This window comes from Lissotriton helveticus, chromosome 8 (assembly GCF_964261635.1).
Source record: "Lissotriton helveticus chromosome 8, aLisHel1.1, whole genome shotgun sequence".
Taxonomy (NCBI): domain Eukaryota; kingdom Metazoa; phylum Chordata; class Amphibia; order Caudata; family Salamandridae; genus Lissotriton; species Lissotriton helveticus.
In genome coordinates this window covers 226,358,609-226,384,757 of record NC_136069.1, presented here as the reverse complement: position 1 = coordinate 226,384,757, position 26,149 = coordinate 226,358,609, and the positions used below count along the sequence as shown (strand labels likewise).

At 44.5% G+C, this 26,149-nt stretch overlaps 1 protein-coding gene across 1 annotated transcript in view; it reads right to left on the bottom strand.

The window, feature by feature from the left end:
• Positions 1 to 26,149, bottom strand: part of LOC144772550 (pannexin-1-like) — a 165,843-nt gene that overhangs the window by 13,598 nt on the left and 126,096 nt on the right. The window contains exon 4 of the mRNA XM_078656971.1: positions 20,625 to 21,280. Within this exon, the coding sequence (XP_078513097.1) occupies positions 20,625 to 21,280 (656 nt within the window). The remainder of the gene's footprint in view (positions 1 to 20,624; positions 21,281 to 26,149) is intronic.

Here is a 26,149-nt window from a genome sequence, read left to right as displayed (position 1 = left end):
CCCTTAGGTACCTTACTCAAAGGTGCAGGCCCCACGGGAGCAGACTGCGGGGCACCTTAGGGATTGTCTTAGGGTAAGCAGCGTGACGCATCACCCGTGTCTTACTTATTGAAGTGTCCTTTCGTCCTCATTCTTATTTGAAATTTTCACCACCATTGTGGGTGTTTTGCCCAAACAATATCCACTAATTTTCAATTTCTCTTGTGTGTCACTAGTGTGTCTGTATAGCGTAGAGAACAAAGTACCTAGATAGTAATGGAGCACTACACGAATTGCCCTTCACCGCTGTGTGCTCTTCTTTCCTTTCTAGGTCGCTCGTCTAAGGGCAGGACCATTCGGCCTGCTTTTCTACTGACCTCAAGACATAAGGTTGTATTTTAAACATTCACTGTGTAGTACTGAGCACTTGGGTCCTGAAGAATTTCAATGAATGCAAGAAACATGTTGACCTGACCAGAGGGTTGTAGATATCTCACTGTAAACCTTATCACAGCACCTACCTCCTCTCCCACCTTTTAACCAAGGGAGTGAACCACACTAATAAAGTTCCCTGCGGATTGCCTAACCTTTTTTAAATCACTCTCACTTCACGACTACACATTCACTTGCCCTCTCACACGCATGCACCATATGGCTGGAACAGAAGATCTCCGATAAAGAGCCCGTCAGACATTGCAGCGCCAGTCTGACGAGGAGCAGAAGCATATGATGAAGCATGACACCTAGCTTGCTAGGTGTGTGAGGGTTTTAGTTCCAAAAAGAGAAATTCCCCGCCCTTTTTTCCTTTTTCTTCTCTACGCTACATTCACACTCTCACCTCACTCGGGGAACTTTGTACCCTCCTTGTGTTACTGTTCTCCCGGACATGTACACTGGACCCCGCTAAATATAGTCCGTTTCGGATTCCTCCCTTTCGTTGATACACAAGGCAGCACATCCCGTGCAGAAGGGCTCACAGCTTCGGGTAGGGTGGCGCACTGTCTGGGTGCTTAGCCCGAGACAAGGGACAAAGTTAGTGGTGTTAACAACACAGTCATCTCTGTGCAGAGCACAGATCGGGACAGCGAGCACGCATGGGCTGAAGGGAGGGGTACACTCTGGGTTAGGAGCGAAGACAGATGGGGCGCCATTGTTGAAACATTGTTGAAAAAGGGTAATATATGAAATAGTGGAAGCTAGGGCATTTTGTAATTTAACTAGACACTAAACCCCAGCACCGCTGATACTGGGTGGGTGACCGCGTCATGCCAACTTTAGAACTTCTCTACAAGGCAATGCTGGGTTTGCCCCGTGACGTCACCTTCCGTGCTTAACGGGCCATAAGATAAGGAGGGGGGTGCTACAGAGCAGGGCAACAGGCGTTGGAAGGATGTTTGGGTAGACTGAGGTAGAGAAGCGTACCCATGGAGGGAAAGGGAGGGGGGGGGGTCAGAGGTCGATCTGCCGCTGGTTGTAGTACACACTGTTCGTGCTAGGTACGGTACCATTACCTTGTACCAGGCTATCGCGGATGTTGGTGGCTGCCTCCGCTTGCACTGGAGGGCCTCGGGATACAGGAGCCGCCACTTTCAGGTGCACCCAAGGAGCACACAACGCAGACACGCTCCAAACGGGCTGTAACTTGGCAAGAATAACAAGAAACGGGGGAAACGGCCACCCCTGCTTCGGCGGACTCCATTTCTAAAGCATATTCAGAACACTCCAAGGTGAAGTGGGTACAAAACTGAATAAATATAGGCATCAGCGCCACTTACCTGATGCCAGGAAGATTAGGAAGTGACGGATTGAGGCTGATGTACGACAGAAAAAAGAGCACTTGGTTATTCAATGTCATCTTCAAGTCTTCAAGCTTGTTCCAAACTAGTGGTGCGCGTGCACCACAGAGGAGTGGGCGGAGAGAGCGCGGCAGCGAGGCGAATGCGCGCTGCTGTGCGTGCTAGACACGGACAGGGATGGGCCCTCCTTTGCCCAATCGTGTGCCTTTTATTATTAAAAAAACACGAGAAAGCCAATGCCTGCTGGCGAAAGCCTGATCACATGCACGAGCGTGTGGTCAGCTTTCAAAAACCCCTTTCAAGAGATCTTGCGCTGCGTACGCAGGGTTTCGCAGTGCACCGCTAGGCGCGAGGCCTAGCAATTGGTCTTCCAGCGGTTAAAATAACAGTTGCACCAGAAGAACACTACAGCAAAAATACTCTGCCCTTTCAACCTTTCTTATGAAGCGTCAAAGCAGACTTGCAAGCTATCCCTGGCACATGCCCTATCCACAGGCAGACTGGGGTGGCCTGGAAGTGACAGAAAACACAATGAGGGCTTCAGTTGCAGTTCAGGGCTTTTGCTGCACAGCCAGCCTCTCACTTACTGTGTCCCTTGCGCCTTTTGTGCTGCAATGATGTGAGTAGAGCTCACCACAAGGGCCTTGACAGAACTACAGAAATACAAGTATGTTTCGATTACTCTAAGTGGGTTAACTATTTGGTGCCACTAAATACACGGAACCTTTCCCACCTCAAAGTATGCACAAATAACCGAGTTGTGCGATTCCCCTGCTGAAGTGCTATTCAAGAGTTTTTACTTTACTAATGGAGTGATTTTGCACTGTGAAACACGTACCATGTGTACATGCTTTTCATTAGAGCTGTCGTTACATCAGACCGTTTGATTTTACTAAAATTCTATGTTTAATAAAAATTATACAATACAAATTTATCAATTTACAAATTCACAGGTGCACAATCTTCAAACACAATCCAATGCAGCACCGGCCATCTGGTTTTAAAATGCCCAGCAGCGCTATATATTCAGATGTTTATTCGGTTTAAGGTCTCGAACAGTCTCTCCATTCACCCCTCACCTCCTCCACCTACTTCACTTCTTCCTCTTTATCATAATGTCTCCCTCTCTCTCTGGCTCCTGCCATGTGTGCCTGTGATCTTCTGTGTCTGTCCAAGAAGTATTTCCTTTAAGTCAGAGACCAAGAATGCGGACTACTTCCAAACCACTCCTCACTCTCTCCTCTCCCTTGTTGCACCAACTCCCGCAGCTCTCTCTTTCGTCCATTCTGCTCTAGTCTCATTCTCAGGAACTCACAACCACTTTGTTTTCCACTCCACTTATATTCCTTCTCCCCTGCCCCATTCAAGTTTCAAAGTTTTATTCGAATAATTAAGACAATCATAAAAGCGTACAAAATATATTCATATACATATACATATACATTCATATTAGTAAGCTCTGATAAAGTTGCTTCATAAAAATTAACAGAATAAATCGTTAAAAATTAAAAGGGTTACAGACTTGATGCAACTCGATAGTATAAAAAATACAAAATGATTAAAAAACCATACTTTTCTTTGCAGTCATAGATTTCAGGATATACATAGCTGTAAAAAAAAAAATGTCGGGATCATCTAAGGAGAATAACAACCTCATTGCCGATTTTACCGTTGTAATTGCTCTTTTTAAAAATAAAGGTTTTAGATAGGCAATACGAAGGTGCTTATAAAGATCACACAGAAATAAAAAGTGAATAGTACTCTGTTTAGTGATCCCATCGCATGGACATGGTATAGAGGGGTAATTTTTCATAAGAGGAAACGCCACCAAATGGTGGACAATTCCAAATCTTAATCTGATAAGAACAAAACGGTGAGATGGTCTGGTGACTACCTTTAAATATTTGGGGAAGCCAGATGTGCCCCTGTTGGAGTAGTAGTACTGAGGGATGGTTGACAGCATAGTAGCGTCTCTACGCGCTTGGGCTTTCTTATGTAGATAAGAGCACTTAAGCTCTTTCTTTGGAATATCGGAAAGGCTCTCCGGATCCTCCAGGAGATTGAAGTTAAATAAATCCCTGGTAGTTGTCACAACGTAATTAATCCAAGGGATCAATGAGCTTTTGTCTAGGCGGAGACAATCACTAATAATACTCCTCGTAAAACTAGTTTCTTTCTTATGTCAGATTGCTCTCCACACCAATAATGGTCTTAGACAAATTAAATCAGATAAAAACTCCAGACCCAATTCCTGGTGGGTTATCACAGTGGAAGCTGACATAGGCAAACATAACAGTCTTTTTAAGAAGCTGTTTTCTTCAATTTGCAAATCCCCGTGGCGACAGTACCCCCAAATACCGGATCCGTAGAGCGCAATTGCAACACATCTACAGCGATATATGTGTAGCATATCATATATATGACGGTCGCCAAGCTTATTTGCAAATTTAAAAACTCCATAGGCGCTTTTAGACATCTTAGCTTTTACATTGGATATCTCCTGTGACCATATACCGTTACTACTAAATGTTATACCCAGATAACAAAATTTGTTTACAATTTCTATTTTTTGACCCTCTATATGGAAAGATTTCAACTTCCTCATTTTCTTTCCACATGGCATGATGAATGTTTTGGTATTATCAATTTTTAGTTTTTTTTCCTTAATGAAACCTGCAAACTTATCCATCAATCTCTGTAAGCCGCAAGGGGTTCTGGATAGGAGCACTGAGTCATCGGCATAAAGCAGAATGGGTACAGCCTGGCCGTCTACTAGCGGGGCATCAGAATTAACCTGCTTGAGCTCAGAATCTATTGCACTGATAAAAAGGGAGAAAAGAAGGGGCGCAAGGACACAGCCCTGTCTAATACCTAAAATAACACTAATACGGTCAGTGCATTCCCCCCCCTTGGCCATATCTTATGCGGGCAGATAATTTAGAATATAATCTGGCCAAAAAAGAAATGATCCCAGCAGGGGCACCTTGTTCTAATAGGATTGACCATAGCAGCGCATGATCAACAAGATCAAACGCGCTGCTTAGGTCAGCGAAGCAGAGAAAAGGCGAGCCCTGCTTAGCACGAGTGTTCTTCCCTATTAGAAGATCTAAATTTATACATTGTTCTACGGTTCCCAAGCCCTTTCGGAATCCAAATTGGACCGCGCAAGGATACCACTACCCTCGGCCCACTCTTCTAGCCTGGCCAACAGCACCCGGCTCATGGTTTTAAGTGATGAATCTAAAAGGGAGATAGGACGGTAGTTTTTAGCATCCGACCTATCCCCCTTTTTATATATCGGAATAATGACAGATTCACCCCATGTAGGCGGGGTGCTTTCCGTAACTGCCGCATTAAAGACCTTAGTCAGGACAGGGCCTCACAGTGTTGGATCTGCCTTATACAGGTCGATGGGCACCCCATCAGGGCCCGGAGCTTTCACTCCCTAACTAGTCCTAATGGCAAGATCTACCTCCGGTACAGTAATGCTTAGGGGGACAATTGGCCATAGTTCGGCCTCTCCCAATGGTGAATTCGCCGCCCTCTCTGGATCGAAAATATTAGCAAAGTGAGTAACCCAGCTGTCCTCACTAACTTGGGCAGTGAGGGCTGGCGTGTCATCACTCTTCAGAAGGGGGCAATTGACCGTATCCCAAAATAATTTGCTGTCCGATAGTTCCACAGCCCTGGTTAAATTGTCCCATGCTTCCTCCTGCAATTCCAACTTCCGACGTTTCAAATGCCCCTTGTAAGCGGCCCTGAGGTTTATAATAATCGACCTATCTCTGGGCCTACTGGATAGAGCCTTCTTGAGCTTCTGCAGTGACTCTGTACACAAGGAGTCAAACCAGCCTAGCCTTGGTTTCCAATTTGTATGCTTGGAGGAGGTCATGGTATTTTCGACAATGGCGTTAATCTTGTTAAAACTAGTCAATATGCCCCGGGGATCTGTACATTCATCCAGACAGAGATGCAAATCGGGCAGGCCACCACGATTTTAACCAACAACTTTTCAGAGTTATCTCCCTTCCACTTTATCCTGTGGCCGTTTGGTTTACATGGGACAATATCGGTAACGACAGTTTTGGCTGCTGATACTTTATTACCCCAGATAAACAATGTTACTGTGACACAATTATGGTCGCTGATCGCAAGATCCAGTACGCAATACTTACAAATATCATCTGAGACCAGCAAATGGTCAATGACCGTGGCAGCATTCCTCCCTGGGATTTCCATCTCTATCCCTTGCGATTTTACACAACCAAATCACATTTTGCGAGGACGGAATTCAGTGACTCTCCATAGGTGCCATGTATAAAATGAGTACAACCTTCTACTCTATCATCATATATCCCGCACACCTTGGTTAATGATAAAGGACACCGCGGGATATTGAAATCTCCACCCCAGATGAATACAAAATTAACACGATTAGCCCGGACGATCCCATCCAGAGCCTTCTCAAATTCGATAACTGCAGTCGATCGCATTGAATCGGGTAAATTATTATAAAAGTTAATCAATAAAACAGTACGGCCATTCTTGTGTCGCAACCATAACAATTGGGAATGACCTCCAACCATTACATATCTTGTAGCTTGCCCCAGGAAATCAACAGAAAGCAAAATGAGTAGACCCCCTTTGGCTCTGCCCATATTCGAACCCTGTGCTGGTAGATTAAAAGAGACATAACCCTCATAGCTGATATCATCTACACTCCATGTCTCTTGGAGGCATAAAATGTCATTTTTCCACAAATTCTCTCCAGCCCAGAGCACCCATTTTGCTATTCCAGCCCGCAATATTCCAGCTTGCTAGGTTGTACCCTCGTCTATCTTTATCTGTCCCGACCTCGGGGATAGCACCCCTGTCCCTGTATGTGGCATCTACGGCCCTAATATTTACTGGGTTAGGGGTCGGACTACTACATCCATGCTTATGAGAATGACATGTGATATTTGTCTCTTCCTGGTCCGCATATTCGTGCGACTCTGGGCCCTTAACTCCGGTAGGGTCACAATCCTCAATGGTGTTAGGTTGCACACAGTCTAGCAACTCTAAGGGGTCCAGGGGTAATCCTTCTTCTCCCTCCTGGCCCTTATCTCCAGCAGGACCACAATCCTCAATGATGTTAGGTTGCACACAGTCTAGCAGCTCTAAAGGGTCCAGGGGTACTTCTTCTGCTCCCTCCTCGTCCTTGGGAATTCCTTGTTCATAAATCGGAGGATGCAGTCAATCTACTGCCTCTAGGCAGCTGAAACGGTTATAGTTAAAGAAGGGATCCGGGATATGCATAGGGACCGGTCTACCCCATGCCCCCCTATTCCCGCCCCTCCTTTCCACTCTTGTCCATTCATTGGTCCTCCCCTTAGGTTCCCCTGCATAGTATGGCGGATAAAAGTAAGTTAATGGTAATGACTGGATAGTTGCATCCAGTACTTGGTTGGGCCATGCACATATATGGGAGACAGTTCTAGGGTCTCTAAAGGTGACCACAATACAATCCCCTTCTATGTTTTTAATCATTCTAACTATCCATGGAACCCTCCTTACCATTACAATCTCGCTCGAACTTTGGGGGGGCAGGGGTCTATTTAAGTTAAGCCAGTTGGTTACCTTATTTTTTAAAGCAGCAAAGGGTTCCTTTGTATGCTCTCTCAGGACTGGAACTCCCGCTAGTATAACCACTAAGGGGTTAGCTTCTGGAGGCAGGTCCGGTGTTAATAATCTACCCTCCATATTGTTATTCGCTTGTACTTTTACTTTATGCGAGTCATCTGGCTTCGTGGGATTAACCTGGGCTGCCAATGGAGGCCTAGCAACTGTATCGCTACAGAGCAGGGGCACGGCAGTGGCAGGGATTATATTAACAGGTTTATCAGCTGAGACGGGTAAAGCTGCAAGTACATCACTGTGATTCCTCTGGGTCTGGCTAACATTCGACAGTACCTTGTTGGGCTTCTTAGCTTCCACTAACCTATTCAGAGTACTGGAATTAGCTTTCACGAGATTTTCCAACTGATCTAATTTGTTGTTAAGCATTCTAGTTCGTTCTAGTAGGGGGAGCATTAAGGATTTCAGTAAGATTTCCATTTTACCCAGAAGTTCATCGTTTGCGCTATAGTCTGAGGCGGGATTAATGTGTGTGGGAAGCCCCATGGGTGGGCTATCATGCTGAGTGCTCGGTACTAGCACTGGGTAGGTTATTTTAGAGATTTTGGCCATATTCCGCTTCTGGGAAGCACCCTCTCTTTTCCTTTTACCGTTATTATTGTTTAATTTGGACCTAGATTCGTTGTTATCTTTTACAGCCAAATTAGGGTTTTTTACTAGGGGACTAAGTGTAGCAGGGATAGGTAGGGAAATACTATGTAAAGAAGGGGACCCAGAAAGTCCGCTAATCATGGCTGAATTTATGGTAGCCTCTATTATGTCTACTGAGTCCGGCTCTACCAGTATAGAGCCTGTTTCGGGGAGTTGGGCAGCTGTTAAGTCAGGGAAATCTGGGTTAGGAGAGACGGCAGCCCCTATAGCGCCCAATGACGAGCGCTTTCCTGTTACTAAGTCCAAGAAAAATCTTTTTTCTGTCAGGGCTATTTCTTTCTCTAAGATTGCCGTTGCACGTGTTAGGAATTGATCCATCGTCCCGGTGACTGCCCCATCGGTGGTCGAGACCGTCACCTTTCTCCCCTTTCCTGACCGGAGAACCATAATACCGGGACTAATCAGTACAACAGTATCCTTCTAACTACAAAGCACAATCCTAACCCAAACTTTTAAAGAGACGGGGCCCGGCCTGGCCTCTACCGTCCTCAGACGGCCCGCCCTTTGCCCGGGCTTCGCCCGAGCGCGTCCCGCAGGGCGGAAATGGCAGGCTGATGATATACGGTAGGATGGGGGCGGGGCTGTGCGCGCTGCTGTCTTTCGGGACACCAAGTCCCACGCGCTGATGTCCGCCCGCCGCTTCCTCCTCACAGGGCTCCCCAAGTCAGCTTGCCCGGTGCTCCACTGGTGAGTGTCTATGGAGCAGTGATGCCGCTGCGTCTCCCCATTCTTCTCTAACCATCCATTTCTCCCTGTCACTTACGCACACTTCTCTCTGAACCATTTTCGCTGCCTCTCACTCACATATTTTGCTCTTGTATCACACTCTCATATCTTCATTATCCCCGACCATTTACAGCAACTCCTTCCCTATTTTTTTAATTCATTTTTCCATTGGTGTCATTTATTTTACACCTCACCTCCCTCGTAACCGATTTCAAATTTTATGGTTCTCCAGTGCCACAAGGTCATACGAAAGGCAATAGTGATATATAAATATGATCATTCCACTGCAAACTAGAAAACAAAAGTAAAAAATATTCTCGTTTACAAATCAAATAGCACTAACTTTCATAAATGCGAGACCAACTGCATTTCAAATGTTTGTTAATACTAGCCCAAGGTTGCCTCAATAAAAGTTATTTGCGAGCTCTAAAGTTAGTTTTAACCATCACTTTCACTTGCTCTGCTAACCTCACAACCCTGAGCTCATCTATCTGGTATTTAATATACCCCTCTTAGTACTTAAACACCCCTGAGCTCCTCCCTCTCAGTGAGAGGGCTGTAGCAGATACCATGACTAGGCATCACAGTATGAGGAGATGCCCAATGATGAAGCATGCCACCTATGGTGGGTGAGGGAAACCGCCCTACATAAGGGACATTCCATGATGGCTAGTCCCACAGCTAGGCTGAGAATGTTCACAGACTCATGGGTTTTGTTTTGTGTTTGATATGTTGAGTAGGGGCGCTTAACCTTGAGGTCTTAAAACCCCCTCTGGCATTCCATTGTATTATAAAAGTAATCATAGACACCCATTCTCCCTTTGTTTCACAAGGGAATCACATGACCAAGTCCTCCTCCTTCACCATTAGAAAACTGTGTTACATTTGTCCACACATTGGAATTAACAGAAGGTACAGGCAGCCTTCCTAAGTACTCTTCTTCTAATGAACTGCAACAATTCAGGGACCCAATCTTCACTCTTATCTGGCCCCAGTGGATCCAGAATGTGTTCACCAGACAGTTTTTACAGCTCAGCATCTGGGATCACCTCACTCCAACACTTCAAGCTCTCCATCGGCTGTCTGTAAGAAGATGAATTTCTTTGAAGGCTCTCTACATTATAAATGAGAACATCATCAAGCAGGATTGATATTCGTATGTTAGACCTGTCAGCCTTAGAGTGGTATTCCCTGAACCTTTTGCCTTCCTCCTCCATTTTTTGCTGAACTTGTTTTTTCTGGCCTTAGGACTTTGTACACGTTACCACTGCTTACATGCATGTGCTAATTCCGTAAAACAAGGTAACTAACCTACGGTTATCCTCAATTGACATATTTAAGTTACTCATAAGTCCAAAGTAAAGGGGTACTACATGTACCCAGGGCCTGTAAATTAAATGCTACAAGTGGGCCTGCAGCACTTGTTGTGCCACAAACCTAAGTAGTCTTTTAAACAGGTCTCAGCCTGACACTGCAACCTGTGAGTTGAGTCTTTAAACTGCGATTTCGACTTGGCAAAATAAACCTTTTGCAAGGCCCAAGCCTTACTTGTTAATACACATAAGCCACCCCTAGGGTAGACCCTGGATAGCCTAGGGGGCAGGGTGCAGTGCATGTACAAAGTAGGAGACATACTTGCAAGTTTTATATGTCCTGGTAGTGAAAAATGTAATTTTGTTCTTTACTACTACAAGGCCTACCTCTTCCATAGAACATCATAGTAGTACGCTTATTACATTTAAAAAGCTGTAATTTCCACATGGGAGCAGATAACCAGGGTATGTTTGGTGTCTTTGGAATTCTAATGAAAACCCCTAACGTATGGTCAAGTTGGATTTTAAGTTACACTTTTGGAAATTACACTTTTAGAAAGTTTGCATTTTCTTGCCATAGCCCTTTAGTGGCTGTGGCGGCTCTCTGGGTCACATGACTGGGTGTAGCGGACAGTTGGGCTTAGAGTATTCCTCCTGGACAGCCACACACAATAGATATCTTAGGTGTGCCTGGATGAACCATCACTGGTAGGATTGGAGGGAACAGCTGGACCCAGCCCTACTTACACTTGAACAGGCAGGGTCCTGCCTCCATACAAAGGGCTGCATACCCCCTGTAGATACTCCGTTGCCAGAGCAGGGAAAACAGGATGCCTGTGGACTTCAAAGAGAATTACTAGAAGCTTCTCCAGCCTTCCAGAGGAAAAACACCAGTTCTAAATATTGAACTTCAGACACAAACTCTTCAGTACACTTCCGGACCTGTGGATACTCTGCCAGGAAGAAGAACTGCTGCGCTGCAGTAAGGACTGCCACGCTGCTGAAACACTGCTCTGAAGAACTGCTTCCCTGCTGTGCTGAACTGCTGCCCTCTTGCCTGGGTTGGAAGGATTGGAACTGCATCTGTTGAACCCAGGACCCCATATTGACTCCAAAGGCTAGTTGGTTGGCCTCCTGGCTTGAGCCTCAGGGACAGAAGGCATAATCTAGGTGCTAGGTTTAGAGCCATCTATAAATCTACCCAGCCAAGTGGGGGCACCCCAGTCCTGGACCCTTGGAATTGAGGCAAAGGAGCTCTACCAGCCTCTGTGGATCCGGCAGAACCAATGAGTAACCTCTGCTGCGAGGTGCAACCCCGACCAGAACCTACGCATCGCCACTGCTGTGCAGATCAGTACTGCCACAAAGACCCGCATCGCAGCCCATCGCCTCATCAGATTAGCCATTGAGCGACGCTTTGTCGGTGCAGGCCCTCACATCCCTGGTTGATGGCAGCCTCAATGACAAATCCAGAGTCTGCATCACAACCCCTCAGAACGGACGTATTGCCTGGACTGTGCAATACATCCTCGACGCTGGAATGCACATTGCAGGCTCTTGTCGACTGGATCCGCTAAGATGATGCAGGACCTTGCGATGCAGCCTTGCCGCATCTTGGAACTGATGCATCGCTTCAGCTGTGCGACACATCTTCAAAGCACATGCTTGAAAGGCTCCGCAAATCAGGATTTAAGGTACCTCATACAGCTGGCCTAATTGGGTCCTTGTATTCAGCCCGCAACCTACTGCGGTCAGCCTGAACTTGTGACTTTATCCCAGTCCGGGGAAATCAGATATCTGCAGTTGGTGCTTTGTGGTGCTATCCTTATGAAATTCTTTCAAATTGAATGTCTCCGGTTCTACTGATTGTAGTTTTAGTCTTGTTTTATTGATTACAAATTAAATGTACTCTATTTTCTAAACTGCTGCAGAATCCTTTTGCGGTGTATTTTTACTGTGTTACTGTTTGAAGTGCTGCACAAATACTTTACTCAGCATGTGAGTTAAGGCTGACTGCTCTGTGCCAAGCTACCAGAGGGTAGTGCACAGGCTAATTAATGGTTTGCTTGAGACTTGCCCCCAATAAGAATTGTGGTTCTGCTTAAGAAGGGCTTCACTCCCTGCAACCAGTAACCCAATTTCTTACAACTTACAAGGCAAACTCTTCATCAAATTCTGCTCTTTCTTGCTGGATCGAACACAAGTTGTCAGCCTGGCACCAAAGGCTTAACACAGGCCCCTGCAACCCCCGCGGTACGGGGGGCCCTCGCCCTCCAGGGGCCCCGTCAGCACCGCACTTCTGAGGGGAGCTCTAGATTGAGTCCGGAGGGGGCCCCTTCACTTACCCTGCAGGAGGGCCCCCTCAAGGTTCGTTACGCCACTGCCTGGCACCTTACCTGCAAACTCATCTGCGGAGTCAGTCAAGGTTCATTGCTCAGCCCCACCCTCTTCAACACACACATGAACCATATGGCCAATGTTATCTGCACACACAACATCAACAATCTCTCCTATGCAAACAACACAATGAATTGTGTGTTGTTTGCATATGTTGTCCTCATACTGTCCTTCTCGGACAAGAACACCAACACAAGAAACAACTTCACCACCAAAGCTGGTAACTGGATGAAATCCAACTTTCTCAAGATAACACAGAAGTAGTGATCTTCGGCAAGAACATAATTACTATTAGACACTAATTGGTGTCCTGACAAAATCGGAACCACACCTAGAACCCACGCACGGAACTTTAGAATAATCATTAACAGCAAACTGGACATGACTGCACAATTCAACGTCATCACTGCATCCTGCTTTCACACCCAGAAGATGCTGAGGAAGATCTTCAAATGGCTCCCAAACAACACAAGTAAAACTGTCACTCACCGCCTAGTCACAAGCAAGCTGGTCTTTAGGAATGCCCTCTATGCCGGGCTCACCAAGCAACTCACTAGAAGACTACAGACCATCCAGAACTTGACAGTCAGACTCATTCTCAACCGCCCACAAAGAACTCACATTATACCACACCTCCGGGATATACACTGGTTCCAATAAACATATGAGCTCCATTTAAACTCCTCACACACACACTGTCCAAGCACTCTACAACTTACTGAACAGTTGCATCTCCTTCCACCAACCATCCAGACACCTCCACTCCACAGAATTTCTACTGCAACATCCCAAGCATAAAAAGAACCAGATCAGGACGACCAGCATACTCTTAAGGCGTGGATTATTGTCCCTCTTCACATCAAAGCCTCCTCCTCTCCTTGAATTCCGCATGAAGCTGAAGACCTGGCTTTGCAATGAAACAACCTTCCCTAGGTAGTTATAGGCGCACACACCTGCTCAGTACCAGGATACCCTTGCAGGTGATAGTGCGCTTTTCAAATATATATAACATAACCTTCTGGCAAAGAAGCACACTCACATTCACACAGAACCAAGTTCAGAAAGCCTGGTCTCAAGCAGCAGGAATAAAGAATCTCCAATACTAATTATTCTGAAACACCAGACCCAAAATTCAGGTTCGTCACACAATCAAAGAGGACTACAACATAAAATAAGAAAAATACATAGTAACATGCCAAGAATTTTGAGATGGGTATTTGCACTATTATGAAACTGTGATATTGAGGTGAGTCAGCAAATGTGCAAACGGTCTTCATTTGTTGCACACAAGTCTCTGGAATGACACTATTCTGATGAATCACAATGAATTACTAAAATGCATTCTCGAACAAGAGGTTTGATGCAGTCACGTATTTTTTACTGATGACTGTTTTCAGTGGTGTTCTGATAAAATAAAATCACAAGCTATAACAGGGATATAAACATGTAATTTTGACAAGGCAAAACATATGTGATCAAGACTCTAGTATCGAGTCAAAGCACTGGTGTTTCTGAACTTTTTCTGCAACAAACATTGCCTTGTGTGATTATACTTTGCTGTGGCATAATGGCTGACGAGAGTATAGAAGCAGGGTTCCCAACCCAGTGGCTATGTTTTGACTAGTTAGGGATGGAGGTAAACGCGTTTCTGGTGGCAAATGAGATAGGCTTAAAACACTGTATGTATGTGTGTGTGTACACACACATATATATACACACATACAGCGACACATTTCTTATTTCACAATATTCCCATTATGGTGTGCGACATTTTTCCTTCAGTTAAATTAATTTGCCCATGCAGTAGTTTATATGGTGAATTTTATAGATTGTGGATTTTGCTTTGTGCAGTGTAAGTATTATACATGGTTTATTTGTAACATTGCCAATACTCTATTGAAGAGAGCATGTGTTCACCGCATAGCGTTGTGAATGCATTAGCGTAATGAAGAGTATTTTGTTTATGTCCACTGTGACCTTCAGAGGAAAGGGCTATATATACTGGGAAAATAATGGCGCCAACCAGATTGACAAAGGCTTCTTGCAAGCCGAAACGCATCTCTTATCTTAAGGGTTGAGGGAGGACCTGTGAAAATAAATGTTGCCGTATCTTGACTGCCCAGAGTCCGTGCCTTCTTCCATGGATGTGTCTGTGGGTCTGTGGGTGAGTGGGTGAGTGAGTGAGTGAGTGAGTGAGTGAGTGAGTGAGTGAGTGTGAGTGAGTGAGTGAGTGAGTGAGTGAGTGAGTGAGTGAGTGAGTGAGAGTGTGTGTGTGTGTGTGTGTGTGTGTGTGTGTAGAAAAAAATGGATAAAGTAGTGTTATAGTTAGGTGTGATAAAAATAACAATTTTGTTTATAAATTAAAAAACAAGCCTTCGAAATTCCCTGAAAATACTAATGGTTAAAGCTCCCGCCATGCACTGCTTATGACCTCACATATTAGATAACTCACAACATGTTCTATTACATCATTTATGACATCACTGATCACATCTCAAATGACATCATTGGTGACCTCATCCAAGGAGTGTGTTAGTTTGTTTAATAGTTTACATGATGGCAGGTAACTACCATATTACTTTTCTACCTAGCTTTGTAAAGCCGGTGTCCAGCTAATCTGTACAAGTGTTTACAAACCGCATGTGCTCATAATGCACCATAGGTGTTTAGAGTCATTGAATACATGTTAAATCTTTGTATTGAAGAGTAGCTCTGTGTGCAGGTGACAGTTAACAACTTATGTTCGTTATGTTAAGTTTTTTGGCACTGCAGAAAAAATATCCAGCAGGGCAAGGATTCTAGGTCCTACTTACTAAGTATTGTAAGCAACCTTGAGTTATTCGACAGAAATGTCTCAGCATGACAATTCCTACTTAACATAGAAGACTGCTTGCACCAGGTACTAACCTATATACATGATCTTAATTTGGTTTAGAAGATGGGCTATCTGTGAAGTTTTCACCACTATAGGAAGGCTGCAGGTAGACTGACCTTTCGAACCGTCAGACCGTGGTTATTTTAGGTGAATAGTCTTCTTCGGATACGTTTTGCATACAGTGTACACTGTTCTTGGTAAATACTTTTTAATACTCTGTAGTGTATTTCTCATGAGTTTCACTGTCTGCAAACAGTGTGGTACATGGTAAACTTTCTTCGTAGAGTAATCAGTGTTAACAGTACCCACATTTTCTCACTTATATCCACCTAAATTCTCAATGTAGGTTCATTATCGGACAGGGGTTTGATACAGGTAAAGAATGTCTGTAATAGGGCATTAGTTACGTAACAGGGCTTCAGTGTCTGGAAGAACATGGTTTTTGCTGAACAGTTGTATACAGATTGAACACCCTGTGCAGGAAAGGTTACCCATTCACCTGTGGTTCATAGTCAACATAAACTACCCATGAAGTGTATGATATACGGTCAATGTTGCACATAACACAAGTTTGCTTTATGTATGGGGGTCATTTGTATTATAACAGTAATGATGCTTCATATTATTCTGAACTATTTTGCACTAACTTTCACAGCTCTAAGCAATATCCGTTTATGTACAAAAGAAGCTTCTCATCAGTGATGTCATCAGTAAGGGGCTGAGGAGTTTTTAGAGATGGGGGGCTGGGTTTTAGGACTTAGGGCAGAACCTTAACTACGTATATGCCTTTACAAAATATGCCATTACAACAAAATTTGTTATAAAGGCATGCATGGTAAAGGCATATGTGGTTGGGGATTGCATGGTTTCAACATACACTCATCCAAAACTTTCCATGCACAAACTAGTCAAAAAGTAGCACCTATTTGGAAAGTTTGATGGAGATTCATTAAACGGGGCTAAACATTTTAGCAACACAAAACACGCTTCTCCTATGGAACATCGTACATAACAATACCTACTCAGTGGCGACCGCCACTAGGCAATATCTATCTCCGCATTTATCAGAAGCTGCTGGTGAACATCATTATACCACAGAGCATATAGTGCCATTGTTTCCTTTGTTGGAGTGTGCCGATTTAAAACAAAGATTTATTTGTATTATGTTTTTTGGATATTTGTATTTGGGGGAAGTAGCCACCCAATCTCCCCTTAATTTATATATATTATTTTGTTTATATATAATTATATTTATCATCTGTTTTGGGGCGTTTACTCCCTAAACCTCCCTCAGGTCCGTTTTGTTCAGTTTTTATAAGTACATTTACCTTACCTCTTTCTACAGATATATAGATCATTTAGGGCCATATGTATCAAAGGGTTTTACCCATTCTGTGTCTATGGGAAAATGTGTTCATACATATGGCCCTTAGCCTTCCAAAATAAACATAATATATTTTAAATTAGTTACAAAATGTTCTCAAATGAAACTTAATAAATGTTACTTTGTGAAAAAGTGTTCCCTAATTACAACTACATATTTGAAGTTAAATTTCGTTTTTTTTGTGCAACAGAATGCAATGATTTGCTATAAGATATCATGGGAAAACGAGGTTACTGTAAAATAAGTTTTTGAAAAGTACTTTTTTGTTAACAATATTTTGAAAAACAAGGTTGTCACATGCTACCTTCTGGGTTACTAAATAAGCAAGTCCAGCTACATAGCTGCCAAGGTTTCAGTTTGCTATGTGTGCCATTTTCATAATTTTAGTGAAATTATGAGTCACATTTGAACGACTGAGTGACACTTCTCTTGAGCAAAATCGAGCATAGAAGACCAGGGAAACATATACATATCAGAAATTACACCGGTTTGAGCAGCGAGAAACTCTAAGATCTTGAAACTGCTGAAATGGTGGGGCACTGACAATTGACACAGTCTGTCCAGGCTCTGTTGTACGCAGGACCTGACCAACCAGCCTGAGGGCCCAACGCGGAACTCAGATGGTAATCAATTACAATTAATTTACTCAGTCGGTGTTCTACAGGCTCAGTCAGGCTGTAATAATATTATAGACCTTCAGTGCTAATAAAAATGTAAATCAATAAATGTATCGACTCCACTCACTGTCAGCGGAGCAGAGTGCTGCCCAGCCCGTTGTGGTAACAGTGCACCCTGAGAGCAGTGAGTTACAGGCTAAGGCAGAGCAGTGACGATGTAATTCAATACAATGTACTGTTGGTTCGAAAGGTGGACCCAACCTGGCCAGAATTAAATGAATTGCAGGATGTGACTGGCTAATTTGGTATATATCAATAACATGAGACAATAGTAACTACCACTTGATAATCTTACATCTGACCATCATACAGGGAGCTCAGAGATGAACCTTATATTCATGGTCAGCACCTTTCTGTACTGCTTAAAATAAGGTCATAGATATTCATCAGAACAAACCCCTGCTGTGGCACTCTATCTACTTACCCTACCTACTAGTGTAATATTATGTGTGGGGAAGAAACAAATAAGGTACAGAATCTATTGTCGGTCAAAACAAGTCGGATTCATCCTTGTTTAAAGGTTGAGGTTGAGCTTGCGCAGCGCATGCGCTGCTCTGTGAGGCATGTTGTATTCAAGTATGGATTTGAAGCCCCGCCCACATTTTTCATTGGCTTTTGACACGGTCCTTTGTAAACGCTGGGTTCTGATTCGTTAATAGGCTGGTTAGTCCCTCCTTAGTTCCCCCTTGTCTTCATTTGTAACCTCCCATAAGGACTGGCCCTTTTACTTCTGTTGTTACACAGTATGTCTTATTTAATCTGTTAGCACTATTTTCTTTGAGTTTCTCCTACTGCAGGCACGACATGCTTTCCTGCAACATTCAGCGTGCCATGTGTGCTTTCACTTTCCAAGCAGCCCGGGAAAATAGCGGCCACTTTTTTTTTTTTAAATGGAATAGATCTCTCATTTACAAGAGTTTGAGCTACTGGCATTGTAAATGATAATGCCTTATATTTATGTGTTAATTATCAAAACAGATAAATAAAAGGCATTGTTTTTACAATGCCAATAGCTTAAACTCTCGCAAATAAGACACCTATTGCATTGCAAATGCTCGTTTATGTAAACACTTGTATTATTTACGTGTATTGTAAGACCAAAACTAATATGCAATTCTTGAACAATAATTTCTGGTGGTGATTAGTTATTAGCAGATCAACCCATGGGGGAGTTAGAGCTCTTGCACAGAAAATTCATTAGTTCGATTTAAGCCATCCCCACCTTGACCAAGTAGTCTAATCTAGTTTATTTCGACATTATTTGAAAAATCCTCTCACCAACCACCTTAGATTTTATGAGATATACACAGACATCCCTAGGCCGTTTGATTGGCTCTCCTGTACATGAACATCTACCAATTCCCCATAGCCATTCTTGTTTAGGAGAGCCCGTTTCAGACCTCCTGGTTTTTGCTATGTCCCTTCTGGCAAACAATGCCCAAATACCTTTCAGCATCCTATCACCCCATGTTCTCCCAACCTCACCCATTAGTGTCTGAGTGAAAGATCTGCTGATAGACCTCAACACTTGTGTCAGGGTGCTTGTGTCGTATTGTCAGAAGCGCCACCAATTCAGAAGTCAGCTCATCTGACCACCATATGACGCCACGCCGTTGCAAATCGGTAAGAACGCACCACAGTTGTTGACACCAAGACACAACAATGACAAGACTTCCTTTGACAGTGCACTTTTATCATTTTGTGTCTATGTGCTTTTGTATTCCTTTAGAACCCATAACGCCCCCCTGGTTCGACAATAACTTTATTGCTCACTATCTGATTCACAAAATAGGTAAGAGGTAGTAATGGCTTGTTGTTGTTCAGGTGGCTCACCCATGAGATTATAAGTCAGAATTTCTAGCAACTTTTGGTCCGGAGGAGAACCCCAAAAACTAAAAGGGGTTTGAAACGCGTAGACCCTTTGGTTTTATTGTTGTATATCAAACAAATGCGCTGTTGTGACAGATAGGGCTGGTTGTGTACTGTTCTAATTGTGTATCAAATTCATCACTGCCATCTAAGAGTTTGTGCACAGCCAAGCCTTTATATTGAATTTTTGAATTGTTTGGTCTTAGACCCCCTAGGTTGTCTAAACTTTTGAAAATGTCTCTTTTTTGTACATGGGGTCATGAGTATGTGTATGAATGCTGAACAGGATGATTGAGAAAATGTGGTTTGAATGGTGTAAGGATTGGAGTATTGAATTGAGCTTTGAGTTTTCCTATATTCTCTTTTTTATATAGATCAACTTTGTTCAAACACTAAGTGTGGTGTCTATATTTCTTCAACACTTTTTTACATTCTTTGTAAAAGCTTGCGTCGTTTATTTTGAAAAAGAGTATATCAATAAATGAACTGTCTTTTCTAATGAAATAAAGATTATTGATTAATCAGGACACAGACTGACCAGTGGCTTGTGTGTCCGATAAAGGCATTTGAATAGCTATCAGTACTGGCACTTCTGGTTGTTTTGATTTGTCGTATTGTCAGCATTGTTAGGTCTGGCATTAGCCAAGATCTTTTGATTTTACAAAAATTATACTCATAATATATTTACTTATAGGCGCTTTCAACTAGTGGTCTTCATCCGTTGGACTGTTGTGCCATTAACATTTTTCTTCCTCCCGCCACAGCAGGCAGCATGGGCAATGGGTCAGCACTTTAACAGTTACTGCAATTCTAGCTGATATTTGTGGAAAGGAGTACAATTGTATATGAGCAAAATAATACAGAAGAAGCTCTCATGCCAATGGTGTGGATCACAGAACACCACTGGGGCAAACCAAGATTACCAGTCCAATTCCACACTCTTGCTCTCTGGATAGATAATCGACATGGAACAGTACTGCAGCTCCCGGACCTCTAGGATGCAGACACGTTGGAACAGTAGCTTCAATCACTTCAGCAATCAAAGTAGAAGAATGGTCTGTCTGTACTCTACCACTGTGGTAGCTGAAGACATTACAACCTTGGTTCTGTAGTGTGGAATGAAGATGGAGTGAAAGATAGAGCTGCAATAGGCACAAAAATTGGTAGAACCCTTGGTCTTTCATCATTTGTAATCGAATAGCAAAATGAACCACTAAGCCTAACACTTCTTAGCAGCCTCCTTCACCACTGTCACACTTCATCTTGCATCTTTCAACTTACCTTTCAGCTCAGTTTCATTTTCACAAGCCGTTCCAGTTTTCTGCTCAATGTTCTTAAGTTTGCCATCCACGGTATCGGTCTTTACCGCTCCTAAAGTGGTTAGCATTTGAACTGTGTCAAATATCTGTCCACTTCCTTTAATATTCTCTAGAACCTTGAGGCATTTGTAGGATTTAAGTTCACTGATGTTTTCTTCAAGGAACAGAAGAAAGAGACTCAAGTCATCGTAAAATTCAGAATGAAACTGAAGTACATCGAATGTAGGTAGAATTTCATATGCTTTCAGCACCTGCGACTGCTTCCTGTACGGCTTGAATATAGTATAGAGGACCAACGGCATCAGAGTCACATACACAATTAGGTTAATGCAGCTGAGAAGCTGGAAGACTCCAACTGCAATAAGTTTGCATTGAATTAATGCAGGAAGCGAGGTGTCATTCTTTAAGATCCCAGTTCTGATGTTGCACGTGAACTCGTCAGTCAAAGAGAACACACTGATGTAAAATCCTAAATAGATGCACGCCAGCAGGATAACAAAGAAAGTCAGGGATCTGCAGAAAAGATACTTGTATATTAAATTCCGGATGCCTTTCTTCGTCTTCAGATACTGCTCCACCAAGGGATATTTAAAGTGGCTTTCTGATATCTCCCATAAGCTATAGAAATAAGAAAAGAAACAGTGATAAAAGCATATACAAATATTATTTGGTATGTCATGGATACATTTGTGAGATTTAACAATGTTAGTCTAGGTCAATGTATTTGTTAGTAAAATACTTTAGATCAGTTTTTCAATATAGTAGTAAAGAGCAGGAAAATAATAAAATGATATATCGGAAGTCAACATAGTCTATTATTATGTAATATTCTACATGACCTATGAAAGAGACACTATCAGAATTATCATTATAAAGAAATTTACAGAGCCCTCCTGTTACCTACACAGGTGTTCCTGTCACTACGTAACGGCAAACAAAAAACACAGCGAATGATCTAGAACATGTAAAGCTAGGTTTTAAATCCCTTCTAAATGCTAACTAATGTGTGGATTGCACAGATGGAAGTGAGCTGTTCCGCAGGATTTTTTTTTATTGATAACTGTGCGATTACTTAAAATCTTTACAGTATAAAACACAAGGAACATCAACCCACCCCCCGGCACACCCATTGCCCAGTAAAACCATATATAAAACTTTAAAATAAAATACTTTTGTCCAATCAAACATTCTGTTAAAAAAAGAAAAGGTTTTGTTGTTCCTTAACTTCACTCCTTCTAGAGTCTAGGGGAAGTGTGGAAGTTCGGCAGGAACGTACTCACTGCACTGAACAGTAGGTGAGTTCTTCATTGGACCCTTGTCAATTCTTGAATTAATTTCTGGGTCCAATAGTTCAGTTACTATGCGAGAACACCCTAGATCAGGGGTACTCATAGTACGGCCCGCGGGCCGCCCGCGGCCTGGAAAGCCTTCCTTGGCGGCCCGCGAACCTTACAGACATGTACCAGTTTAAAAAAAAAAAAAATCTCGAGTGTCAGTAAACACCACCGGTTGCAGCAGCCTGGACTCGGAGAGGCTCTGCTCTCTGGGGGCCGAGAGATTCCAGCCATAGAGTGGAGCTGCAGGGGCCTCAGAAGAGGTGAAACAGAACAAAGCCTCATTAACACGTTAATGATCTTTAAAGACCTGTGAAATGCTCCGGGCGCGGCTGTGCGCTCGCCAGGCAAGCTGTCTCATCCCGGGCTGACAAGGGGGTGGCAGGGGCGTAACACAGGCCCCCCTCAGCCCCCGCATTGCGGGGGGTGGGGCCCTGCGCTCCAGAGGCCCCATCAGTGAGCCAGCAGGCACCACACACCCGTCAGGTATTATTTAAGAATTAAAAGGTTGCACACATCGGCGTCGTTCTTTTCACCAGCTAGTTTCAGAGCTGCCTGCACCCAGGTATACTCGTGTCCGCTCAGGCATGTACACCCTGCTTGGCACTACGATGTGGTAGGAGGAGCTCCATTCAACAAAACAGTGCGAGTCTGGTGCACAGAGTTATTGTTTTTTAATGACATGTCAATCATTTCGTGGCACTGGTAATGGCGTGTTTTAGCTTTTTTTCCAGGCTCTCTGGTGGAAAATCTTGACAGACACTTGTGCTTGTTCCCAAAAGCAGTTTACGGCAGCACGTCCAATGAGGCTGTCTTCCAGTCTGCCACAATTTCCTTTCTATTACGGTACTTTTGTTAAGAACTTCAGTTCAGTGTATGTCGTCTTTAACCAGCAAATGTTAAACGTTGTGCCAAGTACATCTTCACTTGAAAGAATTACTTAAATAACGTGCTTCACAACAGGAACCAAACTGCCAACTACAACTCTGAACACTCTTTTTTTCTTATCACGGTGCTGGACACAGGCACAGGGAAAGTGGGGGGCCGGAGTGTGCGTGTGCTGCTGACCAGCCATTACATGGCTGTCAGAGCGCGACTTGCAGAGTTGCTAAAATGCATATTTTTAATTTTACCAGCCTTGCTGCCCTTTGCCCCCAAGAAGGCATTGCTGGAGCTTGGTGGGCTCCCGGGAGGGAAAGTCAGGGGAGGGAGAGAGTGGGGGAGACAGGGGAGGGAGGGCGATGGAGGGAGAGAGAGGGAGTGTCAGGAGAGGGAGAGAGAGGGAGAGTCAGAGGAGGGTGAGGGAGGGCGAGGTAGGAAGAGAGTCAGGGGAGGGCGAGGTAGGAAGAGAGTCAGGGGAGGGCGAGGGAGGGAGAGACAGGGAGGGAGAGTCAGGGGAGGGCGAGGGAGGGAGAGACAGAGGGAGGGAGGGAGGGAGGAGGAGGGAGAGAGAAGGAGGGAGGGAGACAGAGAGGGAGGGAGACAGAGAGGGAGGGAGACAGAGAGGGAGGGAGACAGAGAGCAGGAGGGAGACAGAGAGGGAGGAAGACAGAGAGCAGGAGGGAGACAGAGAGGGAGGGAGACAGAGAGGGAGGGAGACAGGGAGGGAGACAAGGAGGGAGGGAGGGAGGGAGACAGAGAGGGAGGGAGACAGAGAGGGAGGGAGACAGACAGACAGAGGGAGAGAGGGGTAGGGAGAGAAAGATAGGGAGGGAGGGAGAGGAAGAGAGAGAGAGAGAGAGAGAGAGAGAGAGAGAGAGAGAGAGAGAGAGAGAGAGAGAGAGAGAGAGAGAGAGAGAGAGAGAGAGAGAGAGAGAGAGAGAGAGAGAGAGAGAGAGAGAGAGAGAGAGAGAGAGAGAGATATATGTGTGTATGCTGGATCTGGTGGGTCAGTGGACGAAGACGTCTGCTTCAGGGGCCTGTGTTCAACCTCATGGTCACAGGTTTTTTTTTGCTCTAGCCCCGCCCCCTCTCTCACTGACCCCGCCCCCACCGGTGCGGCCCTCGGCCACAAACCGCACTGTAAATTTGGCCCCTGAGAGAAAGTTTGTGAGTACCCATGCCCTAGATTAACTGTAGGCTGACATCGTTAGGACACCGGATGGTGCCCCTTGCACAGCGTCGGGACCCTTAGGATCTTTGGCCTTTTGATGGAGGTCGAGTGCCATTTTGACTTGATGGGTGAACTTGCCGACCTTAGCCAAAAGACAGTTTGTAGTTTCTGAGAAGCACCAGTCCGAGGCCTCACTGCATGTTCTATTGCCTAGATTCCGTAAGGCCGGGCGCAGCAAACGATGACGGTCGCTGGCCAACTTTGTGCAGCAACACAACAGGTGTAGCCAAGACTCTCTGCGGTAGTTGCATAATCGGCAGGCAATGGCACCGTCCTTTCGTGCCCATTTTGGATTAAAGTCCGCGATTATGAGGGCCAAGAGGCGCAGATACAGGATTTTCTTTCTCGCGTGGGTTGTTATTGAGTCTTGCAGGTATGGTTGGGGTTTGCCAGGAATAGTGCCACCTTGGAGTGCCAAGGGGAGCCCACTTCACCAAATATAGTTTTTAAGGAGTGCTTTAGGGTGTTTACAGGAGCTCTCAGTACTCTGATGTAATATTTTAACTGGTCCCCCAGTAGTGCCAACTCTGGTCGTTTAAGGCCTAATTCTAGCCTCAGCCTGGTGTTCCTTGCATGTCTAGGGGCCTGTAGCACCATCTTGTATGCTTTCGCCTGGGCCGCGTTGACCACTTTCTCGAATGCACCTGGATAGGCAATGTGGCCATATGTAATGGAGGGAAGCAGTTTTGCCCTAAGAACTGTAAGCATCGGTTCTACTGAAGGACTGGCCAAGCGATAACTTAAGCGTCTTAAAGACAAAATTGTTTTGTCTATTTTTGGTTTTAGCTCCTTTAGGTGTTTGACCGCGGTGGCCCTCTCGGACACCCAGACTCCCAGATAGTTATAGGATGAAGCGGTAGTCATTCGATGTTCCCCCAGGGTCCATGTTGCTTCTTTTTTACTGTGATATTTGCTGAAGATTACTATCTTGGTCGTACTTGCGTTGATCCGTAGGTCATTTTCCTTGTTGTATGTTGCCAGGCTGTTTAAAGCTCTTTGAAGACCCACCCTAGGGTGGTCCATGACCACCGTGTCGTCAGCGTACTGGACCGTGCCCAAGACCAGCTTCCTCAATCTTGGAGGTGCTAAGTTGGCGTCTTTCAGAGCTTGCCCCATGTCCGCAGTATACAAGTTGAAAAGTAGGGGGGCCAGGACGCATCCCTGCTTAAGTCCAGAGTTGGTGTCAATTCTTGCTGTTGTAATTGTTGGACTTAGTTTCACCTGGACCCATGTCCCCTCAGAGTAATTTTATGGCTTTTAGCAGGGCTTGGGGAAGCCCCAGGACTCAAGTTTTGCCCATAGCCGACTTCTGTTCACTCGGTCGAAGGCCGTGGAGTAGTCTATAAAACAACAGTACAGAGGCAACTTATTCCTCGTGTTGGCCTTCTTCGCAAGGTAGGAAAGCGCTATGATGTTATCCAGGGTGGAACGGTTAGCCCTGAAGCCGGTCTGTGAGGGCGGAAGAATACCGTTCTTATCCACCCAGGCCTCAAAATCCCTTAGTAGAAGGCGGGCGTATAACTTGGCATCTATATCTAAAAGGGCTATGAGCCTGTAGTTGGCCGGGTTCGAGTGGTCACCCTTCTTGTAAATGGGAAATAAGACTGAGCCTTTCCAGGAGGTTGGCAGAATTGCAGTAGCAAATGAGTGATTGAATAGAGGGGTAAGTATGGTTGCAAAAAAGGCTGAGGCGGCTTTAAAAACCTGGGCAGGGATTCCATTAGGGCCGGGAGCTCCGTCGCTTCTGATGGCCTTAATGTACTTTAATACCTCCTCCTCTGTGTACTTTGCGGATAGACTCTGTATTGGGACTTCAATCGGCGCGCTATGAGCTTCAATGGTTGCAGCTGCCGCCTTCGACCAATCTGGACTGCCAGGGTTAGCCCGGTTAGACTCGCGGGTGTACAGCCCCTTAGCATATTGTTCCCACACATTCCCTGCAACACTGTTTTCCTTGTGCACGCCACTAGAGGTCAGGCTGTTGATATACCGCCATAACTTGCTGTTATCTTTTTCTTTAATTGAAGAAAACACTGTTAG